The 19,732-nt window shown below is 42.9% G+C and overlaps 1 protein-coding gene across 1 annotated transcript in view; it reads left to right on the top strand.

The window, feature by feature from the left end:
* The first annotated feature begins 3,374 nt into the window (after nucleotides 1-3,374).
* The window catches only part of Grin3a (glutamate ionotropic receptor NMDA type subunit 3A), a 185,111-nt gene continuing 168,753 nt past the window's right edge, over nucleotides 3,375-19,732 (top strand). The window contains exon 1 of the mRNA XM_005362179.3: nucleotides 3,375-4,721. Coding sequence (XP_005362236.1) covers nucleotides 4,023-4,721 — 699 coding nt within the window. The 5' untranslated portion in view covers nucleotides 3,375-4,022. The remainder of the gene's footprint in view (nucleotides 4,722-19,732) is intronic.

Here is a 19,732-nt window from a genome sequence, read left to right as displayed (position 1 = left end):
CAAATTTGAAATCTGACTTGCTACCAACCCCACAGCTGAGAAGAACCTCCAATACCAAAGCTACACTGCCCCTCACAGAGTGATAACTTTGTCAATAACTCAGGATTTCTTAAAGTTAATTCCCTGATCGTATTAGTCAGATAAGATTGTTAGACTTAGCAAGATGGTTGTCTCTCAGGTGCATCACAGCAACTGCCTCGTATCTGAGATCCTGGTTTCTACTTTTGCCTACCTTCCATACACTACGAAAAGAGTATCTAGGAGAATTCTGTTACATTAGTCCTGGTCATCATTAGGTCATGTGATTGTCATCCCAGCTCTGAGGTTGGGAGGTAAGGCAAAAGGATTGACTTAATTTGAGGCCAGCCTGGGCTACAGAAGAAGATGTTATTTCGAAAGAAAACAAAAGTTAGTTCTACCACTCTTTGGCTCAGTTTCTTGACTTCACACCTCTTGCTGGTTGCTGTTCTCCGCCACCTCCTTGTAGCCTTTCTGCTCCTACTGCCCACCACTATGGCTGATGTGAGTCATTTCGCTCTGACCACTTGGGGCCCTTCACTCTTAATTCAAATCCTCCAGAAACATTGTTGCCTAAGAACCCTTCCCATGGCTGTTTCCTCCACTTGTGAATTCTTGTCACACACATCCACACAAAACACCCCCTTACCTCTCTCATCTCTTTATTGAAAAGTTATTTTTGTAGGGTTTTACCCTGGGTTCCTGTCTAAAATCAACTCACCCACATCCCAACACTTCATTTTTATTCCTTTGGTGTTTTTTTTTTAATCTCCTGAACACTAAATAACATGTCCTACATGTAATTAATTGTGTACTTTATTTTCTGTCTCTCCCACTAGCTCAGAAACTCCATGCTAGCACTTTGTTGAAAAATTAACTATCTTAGTTTGAAAAGGGAGAGAAGAATTCATTTATCCTGAGGTTTAAACATCTAATCCCATGATGGCCTTATGGTCATGTCTGCGTGATGAAAGAGTTTTGACAATGATGATCCTTTAGGTATAAAAAGAGAGAGCGAGAAGAAGAAGAAAAAGAAAGGAAAGAGATAAGAAAAGAGAGAATAATGTCAGGGGTGCTCTGCAGTGACAAGAGGAGAGAACCAGATGGCAAAAGGAAGACAGAGAAAAAGAATAGCCTAGAGCCTGGGGAAAAAGCTCATCAGTAACATTCTTGTGACTAAGCCTAAGAATTTGAGTTAAACCAACTAAAAAGAAAAAATATCAGGTACTGAATGGTGGCTTACACCTTTAATACCAATGCTAGGAAAGAGAGACTGGAGAATATGGGGACTCTCAGTGGCCATTAACCTAGCCTAACCATTGAGTTCCAGATCTCAGTGAGAGGCTGTTCCAAAAGACAAACTAGACTGCTCCCGAGGGACAAAGCCAGAGGGTGATGTCTGGACTCTACCCGCACACACACACACACACACACACACACACACACACACACGAATGACTCATAACTGGAAAGACACAGAAATACACAGAAAGAAACACAGAATGAAGCACGCTTCTTCCCCTTTGCTCAGTATTCACGAGCTTCCACGGCGGCTCCTTCAGGAGCTGCCGAGGTACTAACCTCAGAAATTTGCTGATCATCTGTTCTTCTCTGAATAACCAGGTCAGCCAACCTCTCAAGGTCATGGTGAATTTGTGTGAGTGTTCTGATGCAGAAGGGAATCCACCATAAATCTCACAGTCAGGCCAGGCTAACTTCCATCCACACCGACTCTCGTAGGAACTCCATCTGTACAGCCTGCCAATGCCATTTCCTAAGGATTGCTGCTCTGAGCCACAGTCATAAAGGGCCAGACTCTTCAGGGTACCCATACTCCAACACAGACAAGTACATCTCCTAACCACACAGAAGAGATCCTCATCTGTCTGCCATGCAAGGACTGTACATTCTAAAATGTACTTTGTATCTCGAACACTATAGTCCTCTGGAACAAAAGGGGATTGTTGACAGACCTCAGGTGGGGCAGGGCCTTTCTCTTCTGATTGAGCCCCTATTATGGTTTTATTTCTCAATTATGGAAGACCTTTTATTCCTGTAGCAACTAAGTCTTGCAAAACTTACTTTGTGCTGGGGGACAGTCTTCACATTGCAAGTTTCCTAAAATTTTTCATTTTTTTCCTAGAATTTCATCATCCCAAAATTTAAGGCATGATAGAAGCTTTAGCTCAAGAATCCAAAAAAACAAAACTTTTTATAGCTAAAAACTTGATGCATTTTTCAGAATTTAGCAGACCCAAATAACTGGGCAAGGGCAGGTCAAATAAATTGCCGAGATCATGGTTCTTCAGAGGTAGTATTGCATTCAGAATTGTTGATCATCAGTGCTGTTTGCCAGGTAGTTATCTCTCTTGCTGTCTTTGTAAATGACCCTGGAACGTAAAATAAAGTCTATTTACCATTTGGGGAGCCTCTGCAAATCTTCCCATAACCCGTTCATTGTCTTCAAATGTCAGATTATCCAACGGAGAGGAAGTTTATGTAATAGACTCATTGGCATCTGTATTGCTGTACAAATGAAATAACTCATAAGAAACTACTACCTGGATACCCCGGCTCTGTACTAGAGATGACTGGTGAATGTGTTTCAGAATTTGAAAGCATTTTTTTAATATTTTGTTTATTTCGTGTCCGGGAAGGGTGTGAGCAGGGGAGCCATGGCAGGCATGTGCAGGTTGGAAAACAACTTGCGGGAGTCAGTTCTCTCCTTCCACCACGTAGAACCTGGGGATCGAACTCCAATTCTCAGGCTTGGCTGCAAGCGCCTTTCCCCCCCCCCCCCCGGGCTCTGGTTCCGACTTTGATTTCCTCAATTGTTTTGAATTCACTCTATTTTTAGAGAGAGAGAGAAAGAGAGAGATCCCTTAAAAGACGCAAAGATTCTTCTGCCAAAGAACGAAATCAGATGTGTAAATAATTCTTGCTTTAATACCCTGGAGTACAAAAAAGAAAAAGAAGAACCCCTTAACCCCTTAGAGAGGTGTCTCCAAGGGAAGCTCCTTAAAATCCGTGTCTTTGAACCGGTCCCAGTGACCCACTGGGTTTCATTTGGGTTTCAGATCTCTCCGGAGTGACTCTGAATTCAAAATTCTCCTGGGCTCAGTCTTTGCGCTCATCCGCCACAGGGAATTGTGCCAGCTACCAACTCGCTGCGTTTGAGGGGCGAGGACTTTGCAGGGGCGCGGGACTGTGCGGCAGGAGAATCTCACCATCAGTGGGCGTTTAGCGCAGCCAAGCGACAGGCTGGCGCCAGGGCTCAGGCTACAGGGAGGCGCCGGTTGAGGCGGGGAGAACTTTGGCGCTCTGAGCAGAACCACCCTTCTCTGGCCAGTTGTGTCGCTCCTCCGAGGAAGCCGCGGAGGTGGCGCCTGGGAGAAAAGCCCGGCAGAGAAAGGAAGAGAAGTAGAGAGGGAAGAGAAAATGAAGCAGGCGCTGGGGAAGCCCGAGATAGTGTGGCCGGCGGGGAAAAGAAGCAGGTTCGGCTGCTGCTTTCCTGCACCCCGGGCGTGAACGCCCTCATCTCCGTCACCCCAGTAAATAAGGGGGTGTCGCCTGAACTGAACAGCAAGAGAAAAGAAGCCAGCCAAGTGAGAACCCGGATCCTCTGTCACTGCCGCCCCCTTGTAAACCCGGAGACTTATTGCGGGGCCAGACGCTGCGCCCCAGGCGCCCTGCAGATGGGGTGGGCAGGGACCCGGAGTCCAAGCCGCGGGTGACCCGCGCTGGTCCGCCGGCCTGCCGCGCGTGAGGAGGATGCTAGGCGGAGGAGCCCGAGAACCGCATCCGACACAGCCGGGCGTCCGCTAGGCTGCAACTTGGAATGCCCAGGGACCACTCAGGCTCTTGCCACCGCTTCACTGTGTCTAGGGAAGCTACGCACAGGACTTGAAGGCGGAGACCTCAGGCGGCGGAGACCTCCGGCGGCGGCTGCAGAGGGGTGAGCCGGGCGCAGGAGGGGGCGCGCTTTCTCCCTGCGGGTCTCAGTAATGAGGAGACTGAGTTTGTGGTGGCTGCTGAGCAGGGTCTGTCTGCTGCTGCCGCCGCCCTGCGCACTGGTGTTGGCCGGGGTGCCCAGCTCCTCCTCGCACCCGCAACCCTGCCAGATCCTCAAGCGCATCGGACACGCGGTGAGGGTGGGCGCGGTGCACTTGCAGCCCTGGACCACGGCCCCACGCTCAACCAACCGCGCTCAGGACAGCGGCAGGGCGGGTGCCCAGAGGGATGAGCCAGAGTCGGGGACGTGGCGGCCACCGGCGCCCTCGCAAGGCGCACGCTGGTTGGGGAGCGCCCTGCATGGCCGGGGTCCGCCTGGCTCCCGGAAGCTCGGAGAGGGCTCCGGGGTCGAGACCCTGTGGCCACGGGATGCCCTCCTGTTCGCTGTGGACAACCTGAACCGTGTGGAAGGACTACTACCCTACAACCTGTCTTTGGAAGTAGTGATGGCCATCGAGGCGGGCCTGGGCGATCTGCCACTTATGCCCTTCTCTTCCCCAAGCTCACCGTGGAGCAGTGACCCTTTCTCCTTTCTGCAAAGCGTCTGCCACACCGTAGTGGTACAAGGGGTTTCGGCGCTGCTGGCCTTCCCCCAGAGCCAGGGCGAGATGATGGAGCTAGACTTGGTCAGCTCTGTCCTGCACATCCCAGTGCTCAGCATAGTGCGCCACGAGTTTCCGCGGGAGAGTCAGGTGAGACGAGTCTGGCGCGTGGAGTGATGTGCGCTGCCGGGAGTCGGGACCAGAGTGGGAGGAAGAGAGTGGGTGAAGCAGGGGGCTTTTTAACTTTGATAACCTTTAGGGCTTGGACTATGTCCCTTGGTGGTAGGTTGGAGGACTTCAGTCGAAATAGAATAAAACGCAGACGGAAATAAAATGCCAAGTTAGAGGGGTCGTGGATGGAAGAAAGAATGTAGAGATAATATGAGCGGAGGGCGGGGGGGGGCGGAGGGGGTTGTTTGGGAAAACTGAGAGAAATCTAATGGATTCCAGAAGCCTGAAAGATGAGGTTCAGAACCGTGGACAGCGATCGAGGGTTGCGTACCCGAGTAAGGGATGGGGGTGGGGTCCCAGGCTGCCACTGTCTTAAACTCCCGCGAGGAAGTCAGAAAGCCTGTAACAAAAAACAGCAGCTGTTGCTATTCTCTACTTCCTCCAGAGGCGTGCCAGGGCTTTGTCGTGAGGAAAAGCACATCCCTTTGACTTCCTTTCAGCACATTTAAAAGTGCAGCTAGTAAAGAAGCCGTGGGTCGAGAACAGGGGCTGGCAGTCTTGATACTGGAAAGTACTGGAATTATTCAGAGCCTAAGAGAAGGTGGAGGGACCCGTCTGTGGGTTCTTTGTCCCTATCTTCCTTCTATGTTGTGGGCTCAGCAGCTGGACATGTGATTACTGTGTTAAGCCCAATTCTGTATTTAAGGGTAAACAAGTGATGGTTTAGCTTTTTTTTTTAATGGGTTTGAAAAAAATCTAAGCCTATATACAACAAAGAAACTGTGGACTTAAGTGTTGACAAGGAACAATGAAGATGTTTGATAGTCAAGGAGACAGGGTCTTTAGACCAACAGAGGCTCTCGACATTTTGTAGACAGCTTTTGTCATACCAACTTGTGCCACCATCTACAAGACATTTGAGGGACCAGTGAATGAAAATGGTCCCATTTTAAAGACCGAGAAACTGAGAAAAGTCCTGGGATTGGATGAACACTGGACTAGTAGGAGTCTAGACACTGGGAGGTCTGTAATTCAGCATCATTTTTGCTCTGTCCTTTGATTAGCAAGATATTACTAATGTCCCTCAAATGTTTGGGGTACATGCAGAAATAAAGACTGAACTGAGCAAGGGAATGTACAAGAGAAAAGTTTGATTAAAAAAAAAATCTTTGTCTAAAATATTCGGGGAATGCTAACATTTTCTTTGGTTAAAAAAGAGCTAGTTCCAGGACAGGCTCCAAAGCCACAGAGAAACCCTGTCTCGAAAAACCAAAAAAAAAAAAAAAAAAAAAAAAAACCAAATAAAGCTTGGATTTTCAGTCTTTTTAAGAAGGACAAGAACAAACTCCTCTCAGTAGTTACCCAAGCAATTTCCCTTTAGTGACGAGCTATGGAGATCTGACCTGCAGAACGCAGGCTAATGAACTGCTATCTGAACTATTTCTGCTACCTGAATCTGAATGGCTGTGAGCATCAGAGGAGAAGGCACGGGAAAGGGGCATACGACATTGCCAGTGGCCAAAGTGTTAAAAACACAGAATTGCATTCCCAGGCCACACCATTATTAATACATATGCAGAAGCAGACCTAATGAAATGCAGGAGTCAGCAGGCTGGCTGCTCTTCACTGCTTCTTTATTACCTAATCCTTCAGAAGTTGCCAATAACAGTCACAGTCACCAAACTCCTTCCCATTTGCAGATTGTTTGGCAGGACTCTTAAGTAGCTAGAAATTTCTCCCCCAAATTAGTGTCGCCTTGGTTGGAAGGGAAAGTGGGTTTCATGATGGATGCATGCAGCACAGCGCACACTGAAATGAAACGGGGGGGGGGGGGGGGGAGGGACACGACATAAAACAGTGTCTAGAATCGGTGAGCTTCCAAGTTTTAAGGCCACTCTGAGAATGAAGTCCTCCAGGGAGGCACTTACAACCTGGCTATAAAGTAAATACTCAGCCATGCGCATTTACTTCTGTGCCTTAAATCACTGTCCTCGTGATGTTTTCATGGTACACATCCTGAAAGCAAAGATTATTTGTGTGACGCAAACCTAGCTTGTCCCACGGAGGATTTTCCTTCCATTTCCCCTTGCATTTTAAGTTCACACATATCTGACTTCCCTTATCTTACTTTCAATATATCACTTAAGTGTCGCTCTGCAATATTCTACATTTTAAAATTTTCCTGCTCAGTGCCAAGTCATTGTAACATGCAGTGTTGGGATAGGAGCACATTTTTGCTGTCAGCAAAAATAATAGCTGTTCTTCCTCTGCCTCCTCCTGGAAAGTGGGCCTTTCTCTAATATACTGATGTAATATTTTTAAAAGACCTTCTAGATATAAAAAGATGTCAAAGTCATTTCACACATTAAATAAAACCAGCTTAATTTAGGCATTGTCTTTGGAGCCTCCTGAACAATGACCTCATTTGTTGATTATAGGAGGCCTGAATAAAGTATTCTAGAAGAAAGGAGACTTACCCACACAGCCAAGGAAAACAAAAGTGTACCATGTGTTCCAAAGAGTTCCCAACTGCTTCCAGCACAGGAGCAGCAGCAGCTAGCCTCTCACTTTTCCTTGGGTTGCTGATATTTTTTCCATGGGCATATTTTATTTCATGAGTGATGGCTTTTTATAATATCATACCTGAAAGGAAGGAGATACCAATAAGATGGTCCAAACTCAAGTTTTATTTTAAAGTTCTACTGATTTGAAAACATGGGCACAGATCTGCGAAGATGGCTGAGTGTTTAGGAGCACTGGCTGCTCTTAAAGAGGACCCAGGTTAAATTCCCAGCATCCACATGGAGTCTCACAACCATCTGTAACTCCAGTCTCAGGGGTTCTGATACCCTCTTCTGGCTTCTGCAGGCACCAAGCATGCATGTGATACACAGACAAACATGCAAGCAAAACATTCATACACACTAAATACATAAATAAATTCAAAATTTTACAAAAAAAAATATTAAAACAAAATACAACTTAAGTAGAGAGCATTGGTCATCTACTAGGAAGAGACTATTTTCCTTCAAGGAAGAACCCTCCAGAAACGAGTCAGCTATCCACTTTGGAAAACATGCTTATTATCACCATGTAATTAAAGATTAATACTTCACCATTATATTCAAACTCCTGCACAAGGCTGAGCAATTTTATTTAGAGGATCAGTTTGTTCTGAATTACATTGCCATAACACTCAAATAATGATGTTGCCATGAACCAAGTTCCATTCACATTTAAGTTGTTATGAGTTTTGAAAGTGTGGTCTTTCTTTCCCTAGGTACCTTTTCTTCTAGGGATCTTGCATAGCTTCTTCAGAGCTAACCTTTTTAGGTAGTGACACCTTTTAGGTAGTAACAGATGCACATTCTTCGCTAAAATACATATCTAATGTTAAAACACCACAGTAGTTTGCATTAGCCAGAGCTAAGGGAGTAATATAATTGACTTATATCTAAGTCAATTAGCTTCAAATGCTACATGACTATGTCCAGCTGTGTATTTGTGCATAGACATGTGCACATGTATAAACATTCATGAACATTAAACACACACATGTACATATGTGCAGATGTATGTAAAGGTCCAAGGTATGTTTTCTCAAATACCACTAGCATCATTTATGTATGTATGTATGTATGTATGTATGTATGTATGTATCATTTATAAATGTTTGATCCAAAAGCCCTCACTGGCCTAGACCTCATCTAAAAGAAGCTAACCAGTAAGTCCTAGGGAGTCTGTCTGTCTTCACTTTCCTATACCTCCACACCTGGCTTTTCAAAACAGTAGTTCTGGGACTAAACTCCTTCATGTTTGCAGACAAGCACTTTATAATGATATTCTTTCCCCGTCCCCTAATATTTCCAAATCTAGCTGAGTGAACCAACTACCAGTTTGTCTCCTGAGTCATAGGTGCTAATTACTTTGGTTATTTTATGTACACATTAGTACTTTGGATGATCCGTTTTCTCTGACAATGCTAAGCTAAGGATTTAAGGCTGCTTATTTTTGTTTTCATTTTGTTTTGGTTTTTTTAGGATCTGCTAATACAGCAGTGCTTTTGCATGACAGCAAGGACAAAACATGATTCATTGCTTAACAAGTGCCTCAGGAGGACCAGTAAAGGGCATTAATTTTCAAAAGACCAGCTCTAAGTCGTGTTGGTTTTCTTTGACTTGCTCTATGACAAGCTGTGGGTCATGACCCCTTGGGCAAACCTCTATCTTCAAAATTTCTTACGTGACAATTCATAGAAGTAACAAAATTATAGTTATTAAGTAGCAACAAAAATAATTTTATGGTTGAGGGTCACCACAACATGAGGAGCTGTATTAAAAGGTCAGAGCATTAGGATGATTGAGAACCCTTGCTCTATGTGAAGCACAACACTCACTCTCTCCCACCCTTGGGAAGATATTTTTTTCCTATCTAGAAGCATCTAACCATTGCCAAAATAAGTGACTTCACATTAAATGTCAAGTGATGCAAACTTTTTGACTGGTAGTGATCTTTTCTGGTTCTTCATCAAAATCAGACACCTGGGATTAATTTGGAAGATGTTTTATTAATCTGATACAATGCTTTCTTAATTCTGTCTATAACTGTTTTCTCTAAGTAGTGCAGATGAGAGTAGCAGACCCCATTCACTGAGGAACTAGTCTGTCTTACTTTTCTTTGTCTTTACACCAACATCAGCTAGTCTATGAAGAATATATTTGGTCTTGATCTGATTTGACTATGATATCTTAGAACTTAATTTATGATTTAACTTACAGTTGAATACCAGTTTCGATAATTTGATGCTTGGTGTTTTGTCTCTCTGCTGTTGAGGAGGCAGCATGCATGTCTGAGCTGTTAAGTTTTGTTTCATGAATACTTCAGTCAAATCCCTACCACTTTAGAAAAAAAATGGCCAAAGCTATAAAATAATGACCAAAATATCTCTACTCCACCTCTGTCTCTTATTGGTCATCATAATACTTGACAAGTCACTCTATCTCTGAGCATCTATTCTCATCAATCAAAAGAGTTTCTTAGCATTCTGATTTGTTTCATAAACCAAGTAAGAAAATGAAAAGTACTATGGGTAAATCTATTGTGTTAGCCTTATAACTCCCAAGAAAGAGTTAGTCAATGAGCTGAGAAGAAGCAATAAATCTTCTGCTGGGAGCCATGGCCCACACAGGTGACTCTGCTACTTAGGAAAGTGAGGAAGAAGAGTGGGTTCAAAGCCAACCTAGACCACATGGTGAGATGATGTTTCAAAAAAAAAGTATGTCTTCATCTCCTTACTTCATCAATCAAAATAGGTCCCCATTTCTCTCCACCCACTTTCTCATTTTTTTAAGAACAACTTGGTTCACAATTAGCTAGCACACTTGGGAACCCACAGATCTGATTCTATACCAATGGCAATTTTACTTTTGCCACACCTAACAATATCTAGAACTCGAGACACTGCCATAGAGACTGCAATAGGAAATAGACAAAATCTGTGAGACTCCTGGGCCCTTCACATCCACCACAAGTTGTTTTTGTTGTTGTTGCTTTGTTTTGCTTTGTTTTTGACAAATTTTTCCCTCAAGAGTCTATGGACACAGGGTATGCCCCATCCTCGTGTTGTGTGCAACTTGACTTATTTAATGTGTTTTTTTACAGAAAATGTTTCTTAATGAGGAACTTGGTGTGTTGGTTCAGGCTGGCACAGGTACCTCATTTCTTAATGGACTGATAACAATTTTCAAAGCAGCTATTCTGAGTGTCATTTCCCCAAGGAACTATGTAGGTTCTCACAGCCTGATATTGCTCATTTTAGCAGCAACACTTGCTATAGAGATGAGAATTCCACTTATCTTTTCTCCTGCCTATTCTAACTACTGTCACACAGAGAGAAAAGTATAGCACAAGAAATGTGTCCAAAAACTCAGCAAGGAAAATATTATTGCATAGCATGTAGTGTGCATTGCTTTTCAAATGGATGCACGAATAACAAACTGATGGGAATCTTGAAAACACCCAGTTGTCCTTCTGATCCTTTCTTTATAGGATGGGAGGGCAGAGCTTTAGCAGAAGAAAAGCCAACTGGGATAATTCTTGTCCTTTCCTTCAACTTCTCTCGTCTTCCGTTGCTGCTGCTTTGTTTAGACTTTAATTTGGTTTGTTGTTTTCTCTGTATGCAGGGCCCTTGAGCCTTGAGAAGAGCTTTTCAGGTTGTGTTGGACCTCCTGCATTGAGGAGCTATCTGACCTGGGCTGGCTTGACTGCAGAAGGAAGACCTTTCTCTGGACAGGGTTGATTTGTGCTAAAGATGAGGCTTCAGGGTCTTAAAGTGAAGCAGGACAGCTCCCCTTGTCGATTAGGATTCTTTGCACACCTTTGTAACTTACTGAAACATTAACCTAGGAAAGATTTTATCATATGCCTTATCAGTGTCTGTGCTTTTCAAGACTTCATCATGAGTGCAGTTATATTATCCGCTTGAGTCCAGTAAGGTAGAGAATAATGCATGCACATACAGAAATGTGGGTGTATCCAACTTCTAGGAAGTAAAAAGTTCTCAAGGAGAAGAATAAATGAGTAACTCCCTCTGCAGTTAGCATGATTGTTAGCCACCTCCAATGGAACAAACCGGAAACTGTCATGATGTGTGTAACACCTGGAGGACCAAAGTGAAAAGCAGAGGTTTGTCTAATTCCAGCTTAGGCTGTTCAAAACATATTAGCCATAACATTTTCAACTATGGGAATTTAGTAAAATCATGGCATGGATAACTGTGCAGTCATTCGAAATGAGAATATACTTACAGACATAAAGAAGTAGGAAAAAATACTACAAAAGCATACACAAAATATGACATTTTTCTGAAAAAATGTAGTCTGAAATTTCATTCATAAAAATGTTAATAGCATAAGGGGTCAACCCTAATCACATGCAAATAATAGCAACACAAATTGGACTGAACATGATATAATGTGAATGTCTTTTATATATATGGTCATGGATATAGTCAGAGCCTATAGGAGGAGCTAGATGGGGTAGAAAGAAAGTAAATACAGCATAATCAAATATAAAATGCTCAAATAAAACCATTTTCACCAAGCAAAATACAGCCTTGTGAAGCTGAACACCCCCCACACCAAGATACAGCTGCAAACCAACTCCCACACATAGGGTTCAGGGACCATTGTGTAAGAAGACACGGAAAGACAGTAAGAACTAGAGGATCGGGAGTTTGCTGTGGGATCATGTCTCCTACGAATATGAGAAGCGACACGCAGGAAGTCTCGCCGGCACACTACTTATCTGTATATGAGCTAAATAAGAACAACAGTAGACACACTAAAGGAAAGCCCAGAAGGTCTCGGTCATTCACAAAGAACTACAGGCATCTAAGGAATACTGAGAGCTAGAGAAATAGTCGCAACCAGGGAAGACAGTACCAATGGTTTTCCAATGCCAAATGATCATCCCTGAGTAGATACAAGTAACCCTAAACAGAATGAGTAGGCTGTGTTTATTTTATTAGAAATATATTTGTATATACATTTGTGTGTGTGTGTGACTGTGTATAATAATGACTAATGAAAAAAGACGCCATGATTTTGAAAGAGTGTAAGGAGGGTTACATGGAGGATATAGATGGAGAAAGGGGAAGGAGAAAATTATATAATTATGTTACAATCTCAAAAAATAAATTTTTAAAAAATGTAGAAATGTCGAAAATAAAAGCATTCTTTAAAATATTAGCAGAAATTGTAAATGCAGAGTAGAAAACCATATTTTCCCCCATACATGCACACACAAATATGTATATCTGTATATTAGTCATATATAATAATGGTATATATATATATATATATATATATATATATATATATATATAATGAAAAAAACATGGTTTTGAAAGAGAGTAAGCATCCATGCTTCTCGGTACTTCAATTGGAAGGATTAAAGGAAAAATAAATCACAGAGTGCATTTACATAAATCAAAAATCTTTCTATCCTCATCCTTTCTTTATGGAGTATATAAGACAAACATTCTTGTTTTATAATGTAACAAGAAAAATAATAACATGTAGAGACAATGCGTTGCAGTAAATAATTGACTACCATTGAATGTGATGACTCATACCTGTACTCTCAGCACTGGGAGGCTGAGGCAGGAGAACTACTATTTGTGTGATGAGAGAAAAAGAGACTCAAGTTCGTAGCTATATTTGAATCTTAGCCTGACAACTTCCTGGACATATTATTTGCAAAACATGCCTAATCTCGCCATGCTTCAATTTACTGAATCATAAGTTTTGATCTTTTCATAAGTTTATTGTGTGTGCTAACATCATGGATGCAAAAAGTAGTACCTAGAACATAGGATGTTCTGATGGTGATGATGCTGTTGTTGCTGGTGCTGATGGTGCTGATGACGATACTGTTGAAGATGATGATGTCAGTGCTGCTGATGTTGATGCTGTTGATGACAATAATTGCACTTGCTACTATTCTTGATTTTTTTTTATACAGCAAACTTCTCCTTTGTACACTTTCAGCATGTTTGTAACTAGGCTTAGAACTTCCTCCTTTATCGAACCAAGACAGATTAAAAAGAATAAATAAAGAAACCTGCTGTTTTAAAATCCTACCAAGAGCTGTGGTCTCCTAAACCACACCAACAATTAAAGTGATGTAGTCAGCAGTGAAGTGAACTGTGAGGTTTTGTTGCAGCTCATTGCTTCTTGATATGGCTCCAGGGTGGTTGGATTTCCGGAGCAGTTACAATGGTTAAATGTTACATTGTGATGTTTCTAGTGAAGAATTCTCAAGCCTGTCTTTCTTATCTGCTACCCTGACTTTTCACAGAAGACTAAGGAACAAAACACAGGGGACATAGACGGGAAATGACAGTTCATCAGCAAGTGTGTCAGTGCTCAGAAAAACATTTGGTTGAATGTGTGACTTGAACTTGGAATTTGTGGTACATTTATTTTTAAGTGTATTTTTAATATTTGGCACATGAATATAATGTGTTTTGATGAAACCTATCCCTGTTCTTTCCCTCCAGTTCTTCTCCTACCCCAACCATTTTCCTCCCAATGATGGCGCTCTCTCTCTTTCCTCCTTTTCTTCCTCCTTCTCCTCCCTGAATCCATTCAGTGACTGAATATTCCTGTAATAGCATCTTCCAGCTCCCATCTTGGCTAATAAAGAAGGGTGTGTCAGAGAGGACAGTTAAGTAGTGTTTGTCTGTGCAAGTGTTTAGTTACTATTATCTGCCAGGCTAAATAATGGTCTTTCAAAGATGTTCATGCCCAAATTCTCAGAACCTACAAAGATGTGACTAAGTTCAATTGGAGGAAGGCAGAGGTCACTTATTGGTTCCAGGCTGTCCAGCTAGCTTAGACCCAAAATAATTACACAGAAACTGTATTAATTAAATTACTGCTTATCCCATTAGTTCTAGCTTCTTACTGGCTAACTCTTACATATTAATTTAACCCATTTCTATTAATCTGTGTATTGCCTCATGGCAGTGGCTTACCAGCAAAGTTTTAGCATGTCTGACTCTGGAGGCAGCTCCATTGCTTCTCCCTGCCTCTGCCCTTCTTCCTCCCAGCATTTAGCTCAGTTTTCCCCCACTTACCAAACTTCTGCCCTGCTATAGGTTCAAAGCATTTTCTTTATTCATTAGCCAATAAAGCAACACATGGACAGAAGGACTTCTCACATCAAGTATCATGAGGTGGAGAGGTTATGTTAATATATCCATGTGGACTCAGTGTAATCACAGATTCTGGGTGAGGGTGATGCTGGAAGAAGCCAGATTTTGGTGATGCAGTGATAGGAACGGATTGGTTTGGATTTCTGGAAGAGGCCATACAAGACATGGAGAAAACAGACATAAGCCAGGGAATATGGGAAGCCAGTAGAAATGGCTAAGGGAAGGGAAGAGAGCCTTTTTACAGCTGCCCTGCACTGTGGATGCTGCCCTGCACTGTGGATGCTGCCCTGCACTATGGATGCTGCCCTGCACTATGGATGCTGCCCTGCACTGTGCATGCTGTCCTGCACTCAGCTCAACTTCAGACCTATGAAACAGATGAAGACTTCCAGACATAAAGTGTTCTCCTAAATCATTTAAGTTTCTGGCATTTGTTACAGTTACCATCAAAAATTGAATTCACGTGCCCACCCAAACTTACCCAAAAAGGAGAAAAAGAAAAGGTAGAAAGAAGTTTCCTTGCCTTCCTCACAGTTCAATTTGGAGCATTTTGGACCTGGAGGAAAAGTTGGAGAAATCAAGTGCAGGCTCGTCTTGTGCAACACAGTGGTTCTCTGCCAACCAACAACAGGAGTCAATTGATGCTTTCAGCTTTTTGTTAAGAGTGGTAAAAGTCTGCCTCTACACAGCCTGAAAGTTTAGAAATTTCCTCTTTTCTCTAGAGCTTCACCAAGGTGACAATGACTTGCTGTGTTGGCTCATATCAGCTCACAGTCTAAGGGACAATAAGTAGGGTGTTGTTTTCAAAGGCTTCAGGAGAAGAAGTACTAAAGATCTCTCTCTCTCTCTCTCTCTCTCTCTCTCTCTCTCTCTGTCTCTCTCTCTCCCTTCCCCCTCATGCTCTCCCTGTCTCTCTGTTTGAGAATGTGTGTGTGCTGTCTCTGTCAATCTATGTTTCTATCTCTCTCTGTGTCTGTGTGTGAATCTGTGTGTGTGTATGTGTGTGTGTGTGTGTGTGTGTGTGTGTATGTGTGTGTGTGTGTAAAGTACAGACACATGTTGCCACAGCACACATATGAAAGTCAGAAGACAACCATGTGTGTTAGCCTTTGCCTTCCACATTGTGGGAAATATAATCTCTTTGTTTTTTACTGCTGTGTATATCAGGCTAGCTGACTGGTAAGCTCTTGGCCCCACTTTTCATATTGCCATAAGAGCAAAGGGGTCAGAGATGTGCAGTACCTCTGGGAATGTGAACTCAGGTCCCCATGAGTGCCTGTCAAGTGCTTTACCCACTTAGCAACTCCACAGCTACACGTGACTTAAATCCCTTTTGTTTTAGTTTAAGCTGAGCATCTCAAGGCTGGATGCATACAACTTTAAGGGACTTTTCTGTTTACAAAAGCAATGTCTGTGCATACCTGTCCACTCTTCCAGAGGTACCCCAGCTTGGCATCAGGGAATGAAGAAAGAACAGATAAATACACATAAAGGTAAAAAAGCTGGGGTCAGGGAGGCTGTATTCATTCTGCTGAACCATAGTACCATAAGAAACAACCAAGGAAACTCACCTTGTTTATTCCTTACAACATAGGGGGAAGAGTTAGCATATCGCATATCCTGGTAGGGGGTCTCACTATGCAGCCAGCCTCAAACTGTAAATATCCCAAAGGAGAATACTGCAGTTGCTAGTTTTTGCACACTAATCATTGTCTGAAAACACTCATACTTGCACACACAATCAACGTTTGCACCCAGACCAATGGAAAGCTTTGCCACCCCTCTGGGTCTTTGGTATTTCTATGAATTGTATTTTTCTCAGGAAAGGAAGATCCTACCTCCCACATCATTACTCAAATTGAGATTGGCATCAAAGAAAGGGATAAAAAAAATTGCCGGTTTTTTGTTTTGTTTTGTTTTGTTTTTTGTTTTTCAAAAAAATGTACACAACATTGCTGCTGAGACTTAGTCATGCTGAGTTGATGGAATTCCCATATTATAAAGATGAGATGTTCCTGTGTGTTTGGAATCCATTTTTGTGTTTTTCATGGCTGTATGTGATTGGATCTGCACAATTCCAATCAATGCCTCCACCTGTGTATTTCCATGGCTCTATCTGTGTATTTCGGAGTTCTCCCCAGGAACAACCTAGAAATGGACTGTCAATACCATCTTCTCAGATAGGGCTGATTCTTGGCAGAATGTTCTTAACAGTATTGCAGCACCAAGCTCTCGGATGACTGTATGCAACCCACTGATTTTTTTTTGTCGGTTTGAATTTTGTTTCTTTGCTGCTTTGTATGAAAGGCTCCAATTAGCAGTCAGGCAGAAGTTGGATTAATATACTCAAAATTAAAAAAAAAAATAGCATTTGTTTCCATGAACAAATTTTTAAATTATTTTATTATTTTTTGTGCTTTACTGTTTGCCTATATGTATATATGTGTACAATGTGCTTAACTGATACCTGCTGAAGTCAGGAAAGGGGGCATTAGATTCCTTGGGACTGGAGTTACAGAAAGTTGTGAGCTGCCATATGGGTGCTAGAAATTGACCCCTGGTTCTCTCTGCAAGAGCAATAAGGGCTCCTAAATGTTGATCCAACTCTCCAGCCCCCGATGAACAAAAATTTTGGTGTGTTTTTATTAAGTAGAATCACAGTCTGATTCAGTTAGTTCGAGAAAGTTCTATTCAAATCAGAGAGATAGCATTAAACCATTTGCTTCTGGGAACTGCAGATTAATGGGAGCAAGCCTGCACCTAGACTCTTATACAGAAAGGCTAATATGCTAGCGTTATACAAAGGGTTAGATCTTGTCACACATTGAGTTCAACACATAAGGAAATGCTTTAAGTCAGGAGAGATGGCTCGGATGTTAAAGGGTAATCTCACAATCAAAAAATAAGAAATGCTTTGATGTGCCTAAAGAGAAATGATAAATCCATACCTGAACGACTCCAGCCTTCACCTGGTGGCAAGCGTAGAGCGCCATCTAGTATTCTGTAAAACGTGGCTGTAAATACAAGCACCCTGAGAATCCACCGGGTGTCAAAGGATGCCCAACTGCTGGTCCCTGGGCTGTGAAGAGTGCATTAAAGGGACAGCTTCTCCCACTTTATACTATGAAGATGCAAAGACCTCTGCTACTCTGTCAATGTCTCGATAGCGCACCTAGAAACCACGAAGTAATATGTCTCTACTGTCTGTCCACAGGGTTTGGGAGAAAAATAGGAAGACTTATTGACTTTGAAAATGAATACTGGTAACGTTTTAGTAATGATATTTTCTACAACTTATTGAGTGGAACATACCATTCATCTCACTCTCTCTTCTCTCCCAACCAAAACAACATCCTTGCAAATATTCCCGACAATTAATAAAATATCAGCTGTAAAATGAGAATAACCCACAGTCTACCAAAGATGTAGACGCATGTAGTATGTGTTGGACAATTGGAATCAAGCCGTGTTGTGAATGCCCTTTTCAGCTTCTCCACATACTGGAAACACCATCCCAAGTCACTAATATTTTCCTTGAATGGCTTATTTCGTGACTAGTTTGCCTCACCCCTGCTGTTGAAACTCGTTTTTCCATTAAAAAATAGATGACTGCAATTCATGGGACTTTACAAGGCCAATCGTCCTTCACATTTGTGCCACTGCGGAGTACTTCATATTCCTGACGCTATGGAAGACTCCCTGCTCAAGTTCTATGGCATCATTATGATTTTTTCTTCTTTTCCTGTTATTTCTCTATTGCTTGCTGGCTATGCTTCTGTCTTTGACCCTTTCTAATTAGAAATGCTCCTACACTATTCAGTATGATGCCATCTATTCAAATACAGATGCTAAATTTAATTAACTAAACTGATATGCATTTTGACAAAGATTGTTCAAGCACACAAACCACTTCTCAAGAGACCAGAGGGCACAGATGGGTGCTGGCCCCTGTATTGGACAGCTGACACAGAATAGCTCCATTTTCAGAGTGTGTTCCTTTGAGCAATGCCATCAAGAGGAAGACACAGAAGCAGGCGAGGCGTGGCCAGGCTACACCAGTAGAGAATAACGTGGGTTGTGCTCTCCTTCACCCTCCTCTGGAGCCCCTTGATTTTATCTTACATCCCCTCCACCCTCCTCTCTGGATACCAGCTTTGTCCCCTAGCTGTTGTAACCTGTACATGGATGTGGCTGTTGGCCCAGGAAACTCTGGAGTCCATCCAACATAGCGGCTCTAATGAATTATCAGATGATATTTCTTGCATCTCTCAGTCCAAGTTCTCCAGCCCCTCTTGGAGTCTCAATCTGCACACAGCTGTACTCTCCATCCCAAGTTACTGTGCACCCCCGACTAAGCAGTGGTCATATTCCTGAATGAAAAGCTCAGGATAAGCCTTCCAAGCCAGCAGGGAAGCAACACTCCCCTCCAGTCTGAGAAGCCACATTCTAGCCGTGACCAAATAATTACAGGACGTGATGCTATTAGGTAAAGACAAGCAGAAGAAAAGCAAAGCCGCGTAAAGGATTGAGAGCTGCTGTTGTGATCAAGTGAGGGCTGTCTGAGAAGTGACGCCGGAGCACAGATTGAAGTAGGGAGTGAGCCACACAACTTCGGATGGGAATGCACTGCGATTCAGCTGAGCACAAGGTACGAAGACCCCAAGGCAGGTATAAGCACAGGAGTGTTAAATGAGAGAGCAGATGGACTGTCTATTGAACCACCCACAACACTGGGTACAATCCATACAAGAAGCTGTAAACACTGAAGCAATGGCCACATCTGCTGTGCCACATGCTGTGACACCAGGAACTTCTGACGGGCATCTCAAATGTATCTCCAGCTCTCCCCCTAAGCTCAGAAGACTTAGTGGTGACCTAAGGTGTCCACCCTCATCTACATGGATGTTCATATCCTATACTTCTCCCTCTACACCAAATATTTCCTCACTGTATATTTTCTGTATCCCCATCCTTCCTTAGTTTCACCCTTACTGGCATTCTTAAACAGCTTTTAAACCTCCAAGTTCTTTCTATCAGCCCATGCCTGCACCTGCTGCTAGATAAATCTTCCTAAAGCAACTTTCATTCTTCCATCCACCCATGCATTCAGTACCTATTGTAGCTCAATGTGCCAAGTTTCGTACCACCCTTCGGCTTAAGAAAAACATCTTGAGCCTGGTGATGGTGGCGCACGCCTTTAATCCCAGCACTCGGGAGGCAGAGGCAGGCGGATCTCTGTGAGTTCGAGACCAGCCTGGTCTACAAGAGCTAG

The sequence above is a fragment of the Microtus ochrogaster genome, linkage group LG5 (genome assembly GCF_000317375.1).
Source record: "Microtus ochrogaster isolate Prairie Vole_2 linkage group LG5, MicOch1.0, whole genome shotgun sequence".
NCBI classification, from domain to species: Eukaryota; Metazoa; Chordata; class Mammalia; order Rodentia; family Cricetidae; genus Microtus; species Microtus ochrogaster.
Note: the sequence above shows the minus strand (reverse complement) of the source record. Positions and strands in the feature narration are given on the sequence as shown.